This window comes from Emys orbicularis, chromosome 3 (assembly GCF_028017835.1).
Source record: "Emys orbicularis isolate rEmyOrb1 chromosome 3, rEmyOrb1.hap1, whole genome shotgun sequence".
NCBI classification, from domain to species: Eukaryota; Metazoa; Chordata; order Testudines; family Emydidae; genus Emys; species Emys orbicularis.
In genome coordinates this window covers 148,164,067-148,180,209 of record NC_088685.1, presented here as the reverse complement: position 1 = coordinate 148,180,209, position 16,143 = coordinate 148,164,067, and the positions used below count along the sequence as shown (strand labels likewise).

The following is a 16,143-nucleotide window of genomic DNA, read 5'->3' as shown; positions in this document are numbered from 1 at the left end:
TAGCCCCACCGCAGTTTGGGAATTCCATCGCGGCGAAGCCATCTATGATGACCTCCACGTTTCCCAGGGTCACTACCTTTGAGAGCAGTACCTTGACGATTGCGTTGGCTACTTGCATCACAACAACCCCCACGGTAGATTTGCCCACGCCAAACTGGTTCGCGACAGACCGGTAGCTGTCCGGCGTTGCAAGCTTCCAGAGGGCTATGGCCACTCGCTTCTGGACAGTCAGGGCTGCTCGCATCCGGGTGTCATTGCGCTTCAGGGCAGGGGACAGCAACTCACAAAGTTCCATGAAAGTCCCCTTCCGCATGCGAAAGTTTCGCAGCCACTGGGATTCGTCCCAGACCTGCAACACTATGCGGTCCCACCAGTCAGTGCTTGTTTCCCGTGCCCAGAATCGCCGTTCCACAACATCCAGATGACCCATTGTCACCGTGATGTCCTCGGAGCTGGGTCCCGTGCTTTGTGAGAGGTCTGTGCCCCTTTCAGAGTTCAGGCCCTCACCGCGGTGCCGTAGCCTCCTCGCCTGGTTCATCTGCATCTGCCTCTGGGAAAGGTGGATGATACCTGCGAGGCGTTGACAAGTGCCACAACTGCAGCGATGGTCGCAGCGGGATCCATGCTCGCAGTGCTGTGGCGTCCGCGCTGTCACTGACCCGAAAAGTGCGCGAACTGATTTCCTGCCGGCGCTTTCAGGGAGGGAGGGAGGGCGGTAGTGACAGACGGATGACGACAATTACCCAAAAGCACCCTCGACCCTTTTTTTTTACCCAGAAGGCATTGGCGGCTCGACCCAGAATTCCAATGGGCAGCGGGGACTGCGGGAACTGTGGGATAGCTGCCCACAGTGCACCGCTTCCAATGTCGACGCTTTCCCCGTTAGTGTGGACTCACAAAGTCGAATTACTGTCCTTAGTGTGGACACACAAGTTCGACTTTGCAATATCGATTCCACATATTCGATTTAAGTGAAATCGAAATACCCTCGTAGTGTAGACATACCCTTAGGAACACTTAGGAGCGTATGTCCCATTGACTTTCAATATGACTTAGGCTCCTAAATGCCAAGCCATTTTTGAAAATTTAAGGACTTGTCTATATGGGGACATGGAGAAAAGTTAATTCTAATTAATTAAAGGTGTCAATTTGAAGCGGATTAGTTAAACCACATTAAATCCTTGTGTGGGTGCTATTAATCAGAATTAAATTTGTCTTAATTTGGTTTAGTTTAATTCACTTTGGAAGCAAATTAAATTAAACCAAATTAAGGCCACTTTAATTGTGAATGAAGCTCTTGAGGTTTAATGTGGTTTAAATTCACACCTTTAGTTAATTCAGATTAACTTTCCTGGATGTCCCCATGTAGATAAGCCCCAAATCACTTAGGCCCAGCTCCTCAAATGTATTTAGGCACCTAGTTCTCATTGGAATCAATGGGAGCTAGCTGCCTAGATACCTCTGAGCATCTGGGTCTTAGACTTTGCAACACTGAACAGTGCAATGGTTTTAAGTCTGGGCCAAAGGGCCTGATCCAAAGCCTATAGGACGTCAGCAGGAGTCTTTCCATTGATTTCAATAGGCTTGGGGTCAGGTTCAAGGCACATGGGCACAAGTTACATGGAATGTCATTGACCTTATGGAAAATAAAATAGGTTCTGTAAAGCAAGGGCTGCCATCTCAGAAACCTGGCTAGCACAGACAATTGCTATTCAAAACAGTCTTAAGGGTTAAAAACTTGAGAAACTGCCTACATAGACTCCAAAAGAGGATTTATCAAACCCTGCAACATTAGATTCAGCCTGCAGATGGGAACCATCTGTGTATTAGGAGGCTTAATGCTAAATGGAGCTCTGAAGAAATTTTTGGGCAGAGGGGCTGTAGAATATCCCTGAATAGTCTCACTAATCGCCCCCAAAGTGGGGAATCAATACATTAAGGACATGAGGGGACAGACTATCTTCCTAAAGGCTTGTAGAAAGCTGTCTAGCTCTGCAGTGTTAATTATGAAATCTCACTAATGGCATGAACAATTTATAGTCAGGACAAGTTAACTTGGAAGGTACTCATGAGGCAAAAAAGATTTCCCATTACTTTAATCCAAAATGCTAACCAGCTTGGGCCATCAACCCATAAAGGGCAAAATTAACAAGTATCTTCTTCTACAACAACACAGAATTCACCAGAACATTGGGCAGCTGAAGACAGGAGTGAGTCAATGGAATTACTTTGGATTTGCACAAGTTTAATAAGAGTAGAATTTGGCCCTTGATTTGGAACTAATTACTTCAGTATACATACAAATTGATAGAGAATGTTTAAATGTTACAGAACAGAGGTTCCTGAACAGTGGTTCATAAAGTCATTATGCTAAAAGGCTGCCAAAGTACTGCAGAGGATGGGTGGGTTTTCCTTAAAATCTATTAATATGTAAATTTCATTTGCACACAGTGCATTTGCTGGGAATATACAGAACTACCTCTGTAGCACAGCGAATGAGGAGAATTTTCAATTAAAAGATAAGTTAAATGAGAGAGAGGAAGAGATCTGTTCCCATGGAGAAACACAGACCTTTCTCAGATTTGAAACTATAGAGAAATCTGGAGCATGATAGTGTGTGAGAGTGTAGTGGGGGTACTTTATAATAAATGCACTTCTTGGTGAGTGAAATTACAGAGCAACCTTGTGTATGGCACAGCCACAGGTGGAGGGAGTTGATTTTACAGAAGCAAGCGGACAAGCTTTCTCTGCTGTGTCGAACACTTGAGATGTGTGAAGTGGCTTGCAATTTGAATGTGTTAATGTACAGAGCAACAAACTGAGAGGAAGTTATTCTAATTACATCAAATTCTAAGGCAAGCAGTGGCACCCTCATAAAAATACTCCAGAAACAAGCGCCATCTGGTGTTTTTGCATATAACAGCAAAGAATTCCCGCTACCGAGGATCTGTTAAAAATTTATACATTTCCAGGCCATTAAGCATGCAACACTGAACCCTGTATCATCACTGATGTGTCTTATTAAAGTCACTGACTATAATGCACATAAACCAATAAAAATAGTTTAGTTTACAAAACAATTTAGAAGATGGATCAATAAAGGACAAAATGCAATATAGAAAAGCAAGGGCTTCACCATCAGTGACATTGGGGGGAATTCCCACCAGTTGCTTTGCAGATGGCATATGTATCAGGATAGATCATATTTGAGGAAAGAGCCTGGAAAGAAACATCTGGTATATGAACTACTAAGAGGTACTTGTATTCCCATGTGGTGTGTCAATAAAATAGTGGATAAAGGAGAACCAGTTGACATAATTTATTTCACCTTTCAAAAGGCCATTCACAAATGCCCTCACAAGAGGCTACTTAAAAAAACAGAGGAGTCCTGGAGTGAGGGGCAAAGCTCTGCAATAGATCAGAAACTGGTTAAGAGCGAGAAAATAAAGAGGAATCTGCCAGTAATCAATATAAATCAGAAGTTAGGAACTGTAGAAAATTGATATGAGAAGCAAAGTGACATAAGGAGAAATCTATGGCCAGTCTCTCAGGAGGATGTTAAACAGAGCTACTAAAGTTAGACATTTTTAAATCAGCAGGTTAAGATAGATTACATCCAAGAGTTTTAAAAGAGCTGGCTAAGGAGCTCACTGGACCATAAATGTTGATTTTCAATAAGTTTTGGAGCACTGGGGAAGTTCCAGAAGATTGGAAGAAAGCTAATTTTGTGTCAATTTTTTAAAAGGGTAAACACAATGACTCAGGAAATTATAGACCTGTCAACCTGACATTGATCCCAGGGATGATAATGGAGCAGCTGATATGGGACTTGATTAATAAAGAACTAAAGGAAGGTAAAATGTAATTCATGCAAATCAACATGGGTTTATGGAAATAGGTCCTGTCAAACTAACATGACACCCTTTTTTGATGAGATTTCAAGTATGGTTGATAAAGGTAGTATTGATTTAATATACTTAGACTTCTATACAGAGTTTGATTTGGTACCATACAACATTTTGATTAAAAAACTAGAATGATATAAAATTAACAAGGCACACATTAAATGGATTAAAAACTTGCTAACTGATAGGTCTCAACATGTAACTGTAAATAGAGAATCATCTTTGAGCAGGTATGTTTCCAGTGAGGTCGCATAGGGCTCAGTTCTTGGCTCTATGCTATTTAATATTTGTATCAATAATCTAGAAGAAAATATGAAATCATCACTGATAAAGTTTTCAGATGACAAAAAATTGGGGAACTGGTAAATAATAAAGAGGACAGATCACTGATTCAGAGCACTCAGATTTCCTGGAAAACTAGGCACAAGCAAACAACATGTGTTTTAATATGGCTAAATGTAAATGTAGGAACAAACAATGTATGCCATATGTACAGGATAGCGGTCTCCATCCTGGGAAGCAGTGACTCTGAAAAAGATTGTTTGCCAGAGGCTGGGAATGGGTGACAGAGGATGGATCTCTTGATGATTACCTGTTCTGTTCATTCCCTCTGAAGCACCTGTCTGAAGCTGGAGCATTGATTTGACCCAGTATGGCCGTTCTTATGTTCTTATATGGAGGGCATGGTGGATAATCATCAGACCATGAGTTCCCAGTGTGACATGGGATGCATAAACATGGGTCTCAAGTAGGAGTAGAGGTTATTTTACCTCTATATTTTGCACTGGTTCAAACACTGCTGGAATACGATGTCCATTTCTGGTGCCCACAATTTAAGAAGGATGTTGATAAATTGCAGAGGGTTCAGAGAAGATCCACGAGAATGATTAAAGAATTAGAAAACATGCCTTATAGTGATAGATTCAAAGAGCTCAATCTATTTGGCTTAACAAAGAGAAGGTTAAGGGGTGACTTGATTACCATCTACAAGTATCTACATGGGGAACAAATATTTAATAATGGATTCTTCAGTCTAGCAGAGACTGGTATAACACAATCCAATGGCTGGTAGCTGAAGCTAGACAAATTAAACTGAGATTGGATGCTTGAGATTTATGCTTTAGAAATTATTCTGAGGAAGTTCTATGGCCTGCACTATACAAGAGTTCAGACTAGATGCTCTTCTGGCCTTGGCGTCTATTAATCTTCAAAAAGGCCAACATTTTACGATAGCCTAGATCAAGATGGTAGCATTTTAAAAATAATTTACTTTTGCTGCCATGTATGTGACACTCCAGTAAGCTTTAATCATGTCTCAGAAGCTGCTCATAACTTGATGTCAGCATTATTCTGGCTCTTCTGAGGATGTCATGTTTCTGCTAGCTTTCATTCACTGAATGAGCTCTCAATCTGCTGCAGGAGAGTTTTGTTGGTGTTCTTATTGAAATAAACCAGAACATCCTGTCACACTCATCACACATCCTGATTCAGATTGCTCATTGCTGGAGCAAGCTGCGTAATAAAATAAAAGCTAACAAACAAATAAATAAAATCAATTAAAAAAAACTCATCCTCAACCTCTTTACTGCAGACATAACAAACTTGGAAACAAAGCTGGGACTGATGGCGGGGTTTTTTTTGTTTTGTTTTGTTTTTTAGAAAAAACATGATATTGCATTTGTGAAAAGAAAGGAGAACACTATAAGGGTCTCTGGAAGACATCAGAAAAACAACAACATATTCACACTTCCTAGATTGCAAGCTCTTGGGAGCAGATTTCACACTTGGCTATCATCTTTTCAGTGGCAGTATTCATGCCAGGCCAGAACAGAACAGAACACCTCCTGCTCTGTCCTTAGACTTCTCAACACCCAGATTGGCACTTTTGCAGTCCCCTTATTTGTGAAAAACTGTGTAGGAGTAGAGTTAGAACATTCAAATTGCAACCCATCAATATGGCACTGTAAACATAAACAGCACACCAATTGGATCTAGTGGGGAAAAGACAGTAAAAGTGAAGTGTCAGACTCAGCTATTATCAGAGGTAAATGACGTGCTGTTTGGAGCAGAAATTGGATTGGGTAGCTAAATTTAGACAGGCCACGAATTAAGACAAGAGGCAAAACTGTAGGTTACAGGGAATGCTACTCTAAAATTCTGCTAATTCTGCTAATTCTCTTATACACTGAGAGACTTTATGAATCATTGACTCAAGGAACTGGAATAGGAAGAGAAAATCTCCCATGTTGCTCACAATGGTTCTGATTACACTGCTCTACAGGCAAAATGCTTCTGAAATAAATGTAGTCAAACTTTACTAATTCTGGGTCACTGAGAACGAAAATGATGCTTAAAATTGTTGATTGGCTCTAGTTTTCAAGATATGCTATTGGGTCAGTATATACGACCCTTGACTTGGGAATGGCGGAGGATAAGTGAGTTATAAAGGGAAGGGATCTCAATTTAAACCAGAAATGACTAAAATACATCTTTGACTGGATCTATGAATAAATCTATGACTGGGTTTGGACAGTACTTGCTTTTTAGGCAAACAATGAATGATGCAATCTGAAGCTGGTATTGCGTCATACATGATATGAATTGCATCATGGTATTCCTAGAAGTCATAGATGATGCAATCATAACGAAGCTTACATCACTCTGCTGAACAAATTGCCCTATATCAGCTCTAGAAATCATACAGTGTCATGCTCTCTTATTTGTCAGTGTTTGATTTTGCAAAGGGACACATTTCTGTTTAGCCAAAGCGAGCAGAGATGCCTCATACTTGTGTGAACAGTGCAGATAACTTCTGCTATGTTTGTGGTGAAGTGACTTTTGCATCACAAAAGCGCAGTATAACCACTATGGTTAAGAAAGCCTATCACCTTTATTTTGGCTGCAAAATTGGAGATCAGGACAAGAGGTGGGCCCCACACAGATGCTGCAACAGTTGTGCAACAAATCTTCGCCAGTGGTTGAACAGGAAAAGGAAATCTATGCCTTTTGCAGTGCCAATGATTTGGAGAGAGCCAACAGATCATACCAGCAATTGTTACTTCTGCATGGTGCCTCCAGTTGGGAAAGGTGTGTCAAAGAAGAAAAAGTGGACTGTGCATTATCCAAACATTCCATCAGCTATATGCCCAGTACCCCACGGAGAAGGACTGCCAGTTCCCGATGCACCAGAATCATTCTCACTTGAGTCAGACGAGGAAGAGGAAGAGGATGAAACTTCTGGTCCTGAACCATCAATGTCACAGGACCCACATTTTCTCCCATCCTCCTCCTCTGAACCACACCTCATAACACAAGGTGAACTGACTGACCTTGTCAGGGATTTGGAACTACCCAAGAGTAAGGCAGAGCTGTTGGGCTCCAGACTACAGCAGTGGAATCTCCTGGCAGGTGATGTTAGGGTTTCCATGTTCCGTGACCGTTAAAAGGATCTTGTCCCATTCTTCTTCATGGAAGGTGATCTTGTAGCCTGCAACAACATCGATGGTGTGATGGCAGCCCTCAACATCGTTCACGATCCAGATGAGTGGAGACTGTTCATTGATTCATCGAAGACGAGTCTTAAAGCTGTTTTACTGCATAATGGCAATGTTTTGCCATCAATTCCAGTTGGTCATGCAGTCCATATGAAGGAAACCTATGACAACATGAAACAACTTTTGAGGTGCATAAACTATGACCAACATCAGTGGCAGCTTTGTGGCGATTTGAAGGTTGTTTCTCTCTTGCTTGGTCTGCAGACTGGATACACAAAGTACTGCTGTTTTCTCTGCGAATGGGATAGTGGTGCAAGAGATTCCCACTACATCAAGAAAGATTGGCCACTCCGACAGTCATTGGAGCCTGGGAGGAAAAGTGTTCAGCATCCACCACTTGTTGAATCAAGGAAGATTTTGTTACCACCCTTACACATCAAGCTGGGTCTGATGAAGAACTTTGTCAAGGCCATTGACAAAACACAAGCAGCTTTCAAGTACCTCCGTGGAAAATTTCCAAGGTTAAGTGAAGCTAAGATAAAGGAAGGTGTCTTTGTTGGTCCTCAGATTCGTGAACTTCTTCGAGATGATGCATTTGACCATGCACTGCGTGGCAAGGAAAAGACGGCATGGAAAGCCTTCCAGTTAGTGGCAATAAATTTTCTCGGAAACAACAAGGCAGACAACTACAGGTTGTTGGTGGAAAACCTCCTCAAGGCATACAAAAGCCTTGGTTGCAACATGTCTGTACTGCTATAGACCACCAGACCAGGGGGATGAGGTGGACGAGGCTTTCTTCTGGCAACTAGCAGAAGTTGCTAGATCGCAGGCCCTGGTTCTCATGGGAGACTTTAATTACCCTGATATCTGCTGGGAGAGCAATACAGCGGTGCACAGACAATCCAGGAAGTTTTTGGAAAGTGTAGGGGACAATTTCCTGGTGCAAGTGCTAGAGGAACCAACTAGGGGCAGAGATTTTCTTGACCTGCTGCTCACAAACAGGGAAGAATTAGTAGGGGAAGCAAAAGTGGATGGGAACCTGGGAGGCAGTGACCATGAGATGGTCAAGTTCAGGATCCTGACACAAGGAAGAAAGGAGAGCAGCAGAATACGGACCCTGGACTTCAGAGAAGCAGACTTTGACTCCCTCAGGGAACAGATGGGCAGGATCCCCTGGGAGAATAACATGAAGGGCAAAAGGGGTCCAGGAGAGCTGGCTGTATTTTAAAGAATCCTTATTGCGGTTGCAGGAACAAACCATCCCGATGTGTAGAAAGAATAGTAAATATGGCAGGCGACCAGCTTGGCTAAACAGTGAAATCCTTGCTGATCTTAAACGCAAAAAAGAAGCTTACAAGAAATGGAAGATTGGGCAAATGACCAGGGAGGAGTATAAAAATATTGCTCAGGCATGCAGGAGTGAAATCAGGAAGGCCAAATCACACTTGGAGTTGCAGCTAGCAAGAGATGTTAAGAGTAACAAGAAGGGTTTCTTCAGGTATGTTAGCAACAAGAAGAAAGTCAAGGAAAGTGTGGGCCCCTTACTGAATGAGGGAGGCAACCTAGTGACCGAGGATGTGGAAAAAGCTAATGTACTCAATTATTTTTTTGCCTCTGTCTTCACGAACAAGGTCAGCTCCCAGACTGCTGCACTGGACAGCACAGTATGGGGAGAAGGTGACCAGCCCTCTGTGGAGAAAGAAGTGGTTCGGGACTATTTAGAAAAACTGGATGTGCACAAGTCCATGGGGCCGGATGCGCTGCATCCGAGGGTGCTAAAGGAGTTGGCTGATGAGATTGCAGAGCCATTAGCCATTATTTTTGAAAACTCATGGCGATCGGGGGAGGTCCCGGATGACTGGAAAAAGGCTAATGTAGTGCCCATCTTTAAAAAAGGGAAGAAGGAGGATCCAGGGAACTACAGGCCAGTCAGCCTCACCTCAGTCCCTGGAAAAATCATGGAGCAGGTCCTCAAGGAATCAATTATGAAACACTTAGAGGAGAGGAAAGTGATCAGGAACAGTCAGCATGGATTCACCAAGGGGAAGTCGTGCCTGACTAACCTAATTGCCTTCTATGATGAGATAACTGGCTCTGTGGATGAGGGGAAAGCAGTGGATGTGTTATTCCTTGACTTTAGCAAAGCTTTTGACACAGTCTCCCACAGTATTCTTGCCGCCAAGTTAAAGAAGTATGGGCTGGATGAATGGACTGTAAGGTGGATAGAAAGCTGGCTAGATCATCGGGCTCAACGGGTAGTGATCAATGGCTCCATGTCTAGTTGGCAGCCGGTTTCGAGCGGAGTGCCCCAGGGGTCGGTCCTGGGGCCGGTTTTGTTTAATGTCTTTATTAATGATCTGGAGGATGGTGTGGACTGCACTCTCAGCAAGTTTGCAGATGACACTAAACTGGGAGGCGTGGTAGATACACTAGAGGGTAGGGATCGGATACAGAGGGACCTAGACAAATTAGAGGATTGGGCCAAAAAAAACCTGATGAGGTTCAACAAGGACAAGTGCAGAGTCCTGCACTTAGGACGGAAGAATCCCATGCACAGCTACAGACTCGGGACCAAATGGCTAGGTAGCAGTTCTGCAGAAAAGGACCTAGGGGTCACAGTGGACGAGAAGCTGGATATGAGTCAACAGTGTACTCTTGTTGCCAAGAAGGCTAACGGCATTTTGGGCTGTATAAATAGGGGCATTGCCAGCAGATCGAGGAACGTGATCATTCCCCTTTATTTGACATTGGTGAGGCCTCATCTGGAGTACTGTGTCCAGTTTTGGGCCCCACACTACAAGAAGGATGTGGAAAAATTGGAAAGAGTCCAGCGGAGGGCAACAAAAATGATTAGGGGTCTGGAGCGCATGACTTATGAGGAGAGGCTGAGGGAACTGGGATTGTTTAGTCTCCAGAAGAGAAGAATGAGGGGGGATTTGATAGCTGCTTTCAACTACCTGAGGGGGGGTTCCAAAGAGGATGGAGCTCGGCTGTTCTCAGTGGTGGCAGATGACAGAACAAGGAGCAATGGTCTCAAGTTGCAGTGGGGGAGGTCTAGGTTGGATATAGGAAACACTATTTCACTAGGAGGGTGGTGAAGCACTGGAATGCATTACCTAGGGAGGTGGTGGAATCTCCTTCCTTAGAGGTTTTTAAGGCCCGGCTTGACAAAGCCCTGGCTGGGATGATTTAGTTGGGAATTGGTCCTGCTTTGAGCAGGGGGTTGGACTAGATGACCTCCTAAGGTCCCTTCCAACCCTGATATTCTATGATTCTATGTCACTAAAGATACATTTTTTGCACTCTCATCTAGATTTTTTTCCACCGAACTGCGGAGCAGTGAGCAACGAGCACAGCGAGTGATTTCACCAGGACATTGCAACAATGGAGAAATGCTATCAGGGCAAATGGAGCCCATCAGTGCTTGCAGACTATTGCTGGACAGTGACAAGAGATGCTCCATTTAATGAATACAAGAGACAAGCCAAGAAGCGCCTAGTAGACACTGAATAGGACTAAACTATGTACATAATAGTTTTTTGCCTTTTGTTTCATAATAAATTTTATTTATATAACCCTTTTGCTGATTTTTAAAGTGTTACATAAACAGGACAGGTGAAATATTATCACGTAAAGCAACCATAAACACATGAAAAGACCTAGGTTTACAATTTATGATTAAAACTCTACTATCTACACAATATACATAGACATAAAATGTAAAAACTTAAATATCTTAGAAACAGTAGCCAATCAGTTGTTTTAATTGTCATATTTGAATTCAGCACATCAAAATACATAATAAATAGCACATTTTATCTCTGAAGCAGACGACTTCTCAAAAATTGTAGACCAGTGTTATGCTACATTTATAAGAATGCCATGGAATGAGGTTATGCTCCAACTGTATTGTAATTCATTGTGGTTTTGCCTGTATAAACAGGACCAAGCCAATTTAAGGGTTCTGTGCTACAGCCCTGATTTTTTCAATCATAGGTTAAAGGGTGTTGTTTTTGTGTTTGGAAGTAGCCCTTTCTAGAGGTCAGAACACAATTTTTTTTTTCTAATTATGCTGTCCTCTTTTCCACTACTATAGATGGTTTGTAAGCTGCCTCCTTCCTCAACAACAACAACAAAATCCAAACAAAAAGCAATTGGAAGAGGTTTGCACAAGAATTAAAATTAAAACACATTGTTTAAAAATGATGTAGGATAGAAACGGCAGAGTTGTCATTAAAAACTATTCCAGATCCAAAAAGTTCCTAACCTGCTTTTTACCCTACACTTTCATGTTTAAGATCACAGGTCACAATATTCTGATCCTATTTTCAGGAATTGTTTTTTTGTTAATTTTCTCTGAGATTTGAATTTTTGTGTAGTTGTTTTGTTTTGAGGGGTGTTTCTGTGGGAAGAACAGGTCAAAGAAATAGGTCTTGCATTTTGTTTTGACTGTGTAGCGATTCATGGATATGCTGATTACAGCTGAGTGAATAAAATAGGAAAACTTGAAAATATATTCATATCAAATTAACTAAAACATTCTGGGTCCATTTGAAACAATATTTTGGAGGTTTAAACATTTTTTCTGATTTTGTTTGATTGACATTTTTTTTCAAATTTTTCATTTTGATTCAGTCTTTTTAAGGTGTTTTTCAGCCTTTTTTTTTTGTTTTCTTGAAAAAATTGGCAACATTTGAATTTGAAATGTCATTTTGAACAAAAGTCAAGTTTAGACTCATTTGAAAAAAGATCAGTTTTTTCCTCAGCCAAAACTATTTGTCAAATTCTACCTGAATTTGCATGTAGATTCAGAGTACCAAAAAATGCACTTTTTGGGGAAAAAAATCTGTTAGTTGAAAATAATTCATCCAGCTCTAATTGTGATATCTCCTGGGAAGTAAGAACGAGTCCCTAAGTACAGTATTTGGAGTGCTGAAGTCTCTCAAATATGTATGTGGTAAAAAAAATTGATAACTAACCATAAACGTCATTGAAATCTCAGGATTCAAGAGAGTAGGGCACCTTCTTTAGCAGTTCCCAAAGTGCAACAACTGTCTTTCACAGGCACCATATTAGCAGGATATTCTGTATAAACATCTCTGGGTTCTTGCTAATGCATATGATCTTTTATGGCTGCCTGCTGTAAGCCAGACACATGGGTATAATACATATACACTGAAATATCTTCCTTCCAGAGCAAGCTTTGCTCCTTGAAAGCCCTTATGAGCAAAAAGTGACAATGTGAAAAATAACACCTCCTTATACCACAGCCCTGCTTCCTGGGTAGATTAGTTGTATCTTCTGACTTTACTGACATAAATACTGTGGTTAACATTGCAGAACAAAGTCAATACAGCTATGGGAAAGCAAGGTAGAGTCTCTCCTGGTTGTTACATCATCAACAGAATGTATAATTAAGTTCCAAATACAAAATTGTACATATCAGTTGCACTTGAACTACACCTCTAAGATACCTCAGTTGGACAAGTTTTACTGGTGATTATACCTGAGCTAGAGTGAATAGGGCTGGCAATTATGAAACTTCGCTACTTATAAACATGGGGTACCTGCAGTGGAGCAATTGAGAGCTAACAAACATGAAAACCTTTGCTGCCATATGTAAGGAGTCAGTTATCATAGTAGAACCACATTTTAAAAGAGTACAGGGCAAAAAGCAATAGAGAAACTTGGTTACGAGTAGAGTTTAGGCCTTAAAGCAAGAAGTTAGATGAAGTGTAGATCCGAATCCAAAGCTTGGGAATCTTTGGATCTAGTGTGTTGATTCGTGCCTCTGTCTAATTTCAAATAAACATAAAGAAACTCATTGGTCCTGTAATAGATATAGTAGAAGTACACTGAAATGTGAAAATTTTTAAATATTCATATGGATGAGATGCTAGCTAGTAGAACTGGCCAGGAAATAATTTTTTATAGGAATAAAGAGTACCAGAATACATTTTTTTTTAAATTTTCATCAAAAAAATTTCTTCACACATTTCTGTGTTTTGACTGAAAACCAGCAGTTTTTGGTTCTCAGCAACCCTAGAAACAAACCACTGTGGCCAAAAAACTGAAATGTTCTGCTTTATGTATACCTCATCTCCACCTCCATCCCCCAAAAATAGTCAGAAATTGACATTTACCTCAGAAATAGCTGTTTTAACAAAAAAGGCATTTTTCATGTAAAAATATGTTGAATGAAAATTTTCAATCGTCTCTACTAGCTAATCATTTGTAAGACTTTGAGGTGTTCCACAGGATCAGTAGGAATAATGTCTGCTTGGGAAATTACTAGCTTTTCCAGCAATAACACAAATCAAAATGTATTCACTACTGAAGTTAACACTGAGAGTGTACTAGAGACTTCAGATTCACAATGAAGTTACATCAAGGATCGATTTGTCCCAATATGTCAACCAGCTCTAAGCATTCTGAGACATTTCCCAAAAGACAATATTTGTAAAAGAAAGGGAAAACTCTTTTTATTATTCTTCATTGTATCATTTTTATTTCTTTAGAGAAACCTGCAGCATCAAAGGGCTGGGGAGGAGTCTGGTAGGTACCAAGTAATCACAGAATCCCATTCTCAGCAGGGCTAATCAGTTAAGACCTGATCTTGAACCACTGAAGTCAATGTGTGTTTTGTCATTGATGTCAATAAATACAGGATCAAGCCCTAATTGAGAATGTGTTCTAGTGTGGTTCATTCAGTAGTTGATTGTGCTGTGTGCTTTCTAGGCTGCTGATGCTGCATGCATGTGTTTGCACCTGTGCACATAGGTCTGGGATAAATCAGAACATCTCTACTTCCTTTTGACCACATTATTTTTATTCTGCTTCCTAATAAAGTGGCTGCTATTTTTTTCCAACTTTTTTCTGAACTGTCTTATTCTTTACTCCAACTACATTATGTCAGCTATTTTTGTTGGTAAAGATGCCAGTCTCGTATAGATAGAAGGAAAGGCCTTCAAGCCTCTTCATCATGGCTGTGTGTTTTCCTTTACAAGTATCAGGTGGTGGTTTGCAGCTGCTGGTACCGGGGGGAATACATGATAAGCTTAGAAAAAGAAAAGTTTATTTAGCGTGATTATTTAATTTACAAGCCTGTTTCTCAATGGTTGTACTCAGGAACTATTTCTATTTACATTGCTGTGGAGTTCTCATTACGTGCAACATCTTTTATATGCAGTTTCATTTCTTTATCATTTATAAACATAGATAGATCGATTAGATAGAATCACTATAAAGCTAAGATGTGATTGTGAATTATTCTCTGGAAAACAGTTACCTTTTGATATTGTTTCATATGAAGTCAGAATAATAAATGGCTATTTTTATTTTCTTTGTCAACTGGTACATCTACATTCTTTGAAATTTCATAAAGTCTGCCTACAGAACAACAGATATGGTAATTCACCATCATCCTGCACTGAGTTTGCTGTAAATTACAATACAGTACTTAATCAAAAAAATGTCTTAGGAACAAAGTGAGTTAATACGAGGTTCCATTTTCAATCACTTTTAATATGAGTGTATAATAACTGCCTTGCAATGTAATCTGAATATCAAGTTTTTAGACTTATGCACATATTATTGTAACTACTGATAATGAGTAATAATTTAGTACTTAAAGGAATCTTTAATAGACTCAGATCAAGAAAGTTTCCTCTAAATGTATATAAAATATTAGATGGAAGAATTTTACAAACAAATTTAAAATATGATTGTAGAATTCTATTTAATTTAACTAAATGTATTAGTTTTAGAAGGTGAACTATTTGCTGAACAATCTGAATACAGACTTCAGTAAGCAGAAGATAGAAGCACAGAACACTAATTGAATGCCATTGAGACATTTTGAGAAAACAAGGTAATGTCATATTTTTCTGCACAAAATATTTTGTTCGTATCCACATCCTAAAAGAACCTTAGTTAAAGGAATAGCTTGGACTATGATATCATATCCTTTTGCCCCCAATACAAATGTTTGCATTTAAAATAAAATATAATAATAAAAAAAACCTCTAGCTCCTTTTTTTTTTTTTTGAAAGAACTTTCTGAAGAAAAAGTTGCAGTTTATGACATCTTGTTCCTTTGTGGATGAACACTATAGGAATCCCTTTGAACTTTAGTCCAAACTTAAAAAGGAGTTTCATTTCATAAGCCATTCAGAGATACAGTACATACCTAAAGCCAGTAGGTAGAAGCCTATAATAGTCTCTCCTTGTTCTGAGACAGGAGGCTCTTTGTTCAGAAAGGTGATGTTGTTGTTCCTCCACGGTGCCTGTTGAGAAAACTGGAGAGACATTTTCAGGCAAAGCCCGTGACCCAGAACTTGCCCTTTCTCCCCCCCCACGGTTAGTCTCAAATGCCCAGTAAAAGAAAATGGTCTCTGGCTTTCTTAAACTTCTGCTCCTTGCATTCTAGGAAGCGGTGCACTGAGACTGAAACTAAACAGGGAAATCTCAAGAGACAAGAAAGAGCTTTGCAGCCCTCTGACCTGTTCTTATTTGCTAATCCTATCTATTAATACAGCCCATGAATCTGGGACCAGACCAAGGCTGCAGATTTCCTTATATCCCTGGTGCTGCTAAATGCAGAAATCTTTAGTGACTGGAGAGAATATATTAGACAAAGTGATGATCATTCTTTAAAATACAACTATATGTCATATAATATAATAACCCTAATGATATATACACACACACACGTCTGCACAAGTGTATATATTATTTGTAAAAATA

At 40.3% G+C, this 16,143-nt stretch overlaps 1 protein-coding gene across 1 annotated transcript in view; it reads right to left on the bottom strand.

Annotated features, from left to right (window-relative positions):
* The window catches only part of LOC135875467 (opsin-5-like), a 62,720-nt gene extending 47,013 nt beyond the window's left edge, over positions 1–15,707 (bottom strand). Inside the window, exon 1 of the mRNA XM_065400305.1 lies at positions 15,587–15,707. Coding sequence (XP_065256377.1) covers positions 15,587–15,707 — 121 coding nt within the window. The remainder of the gene's footprint in view (positions 1–15,586) is intronic.
* Positions 15,708–16,143: the final 436 nt, after the last annotated feature.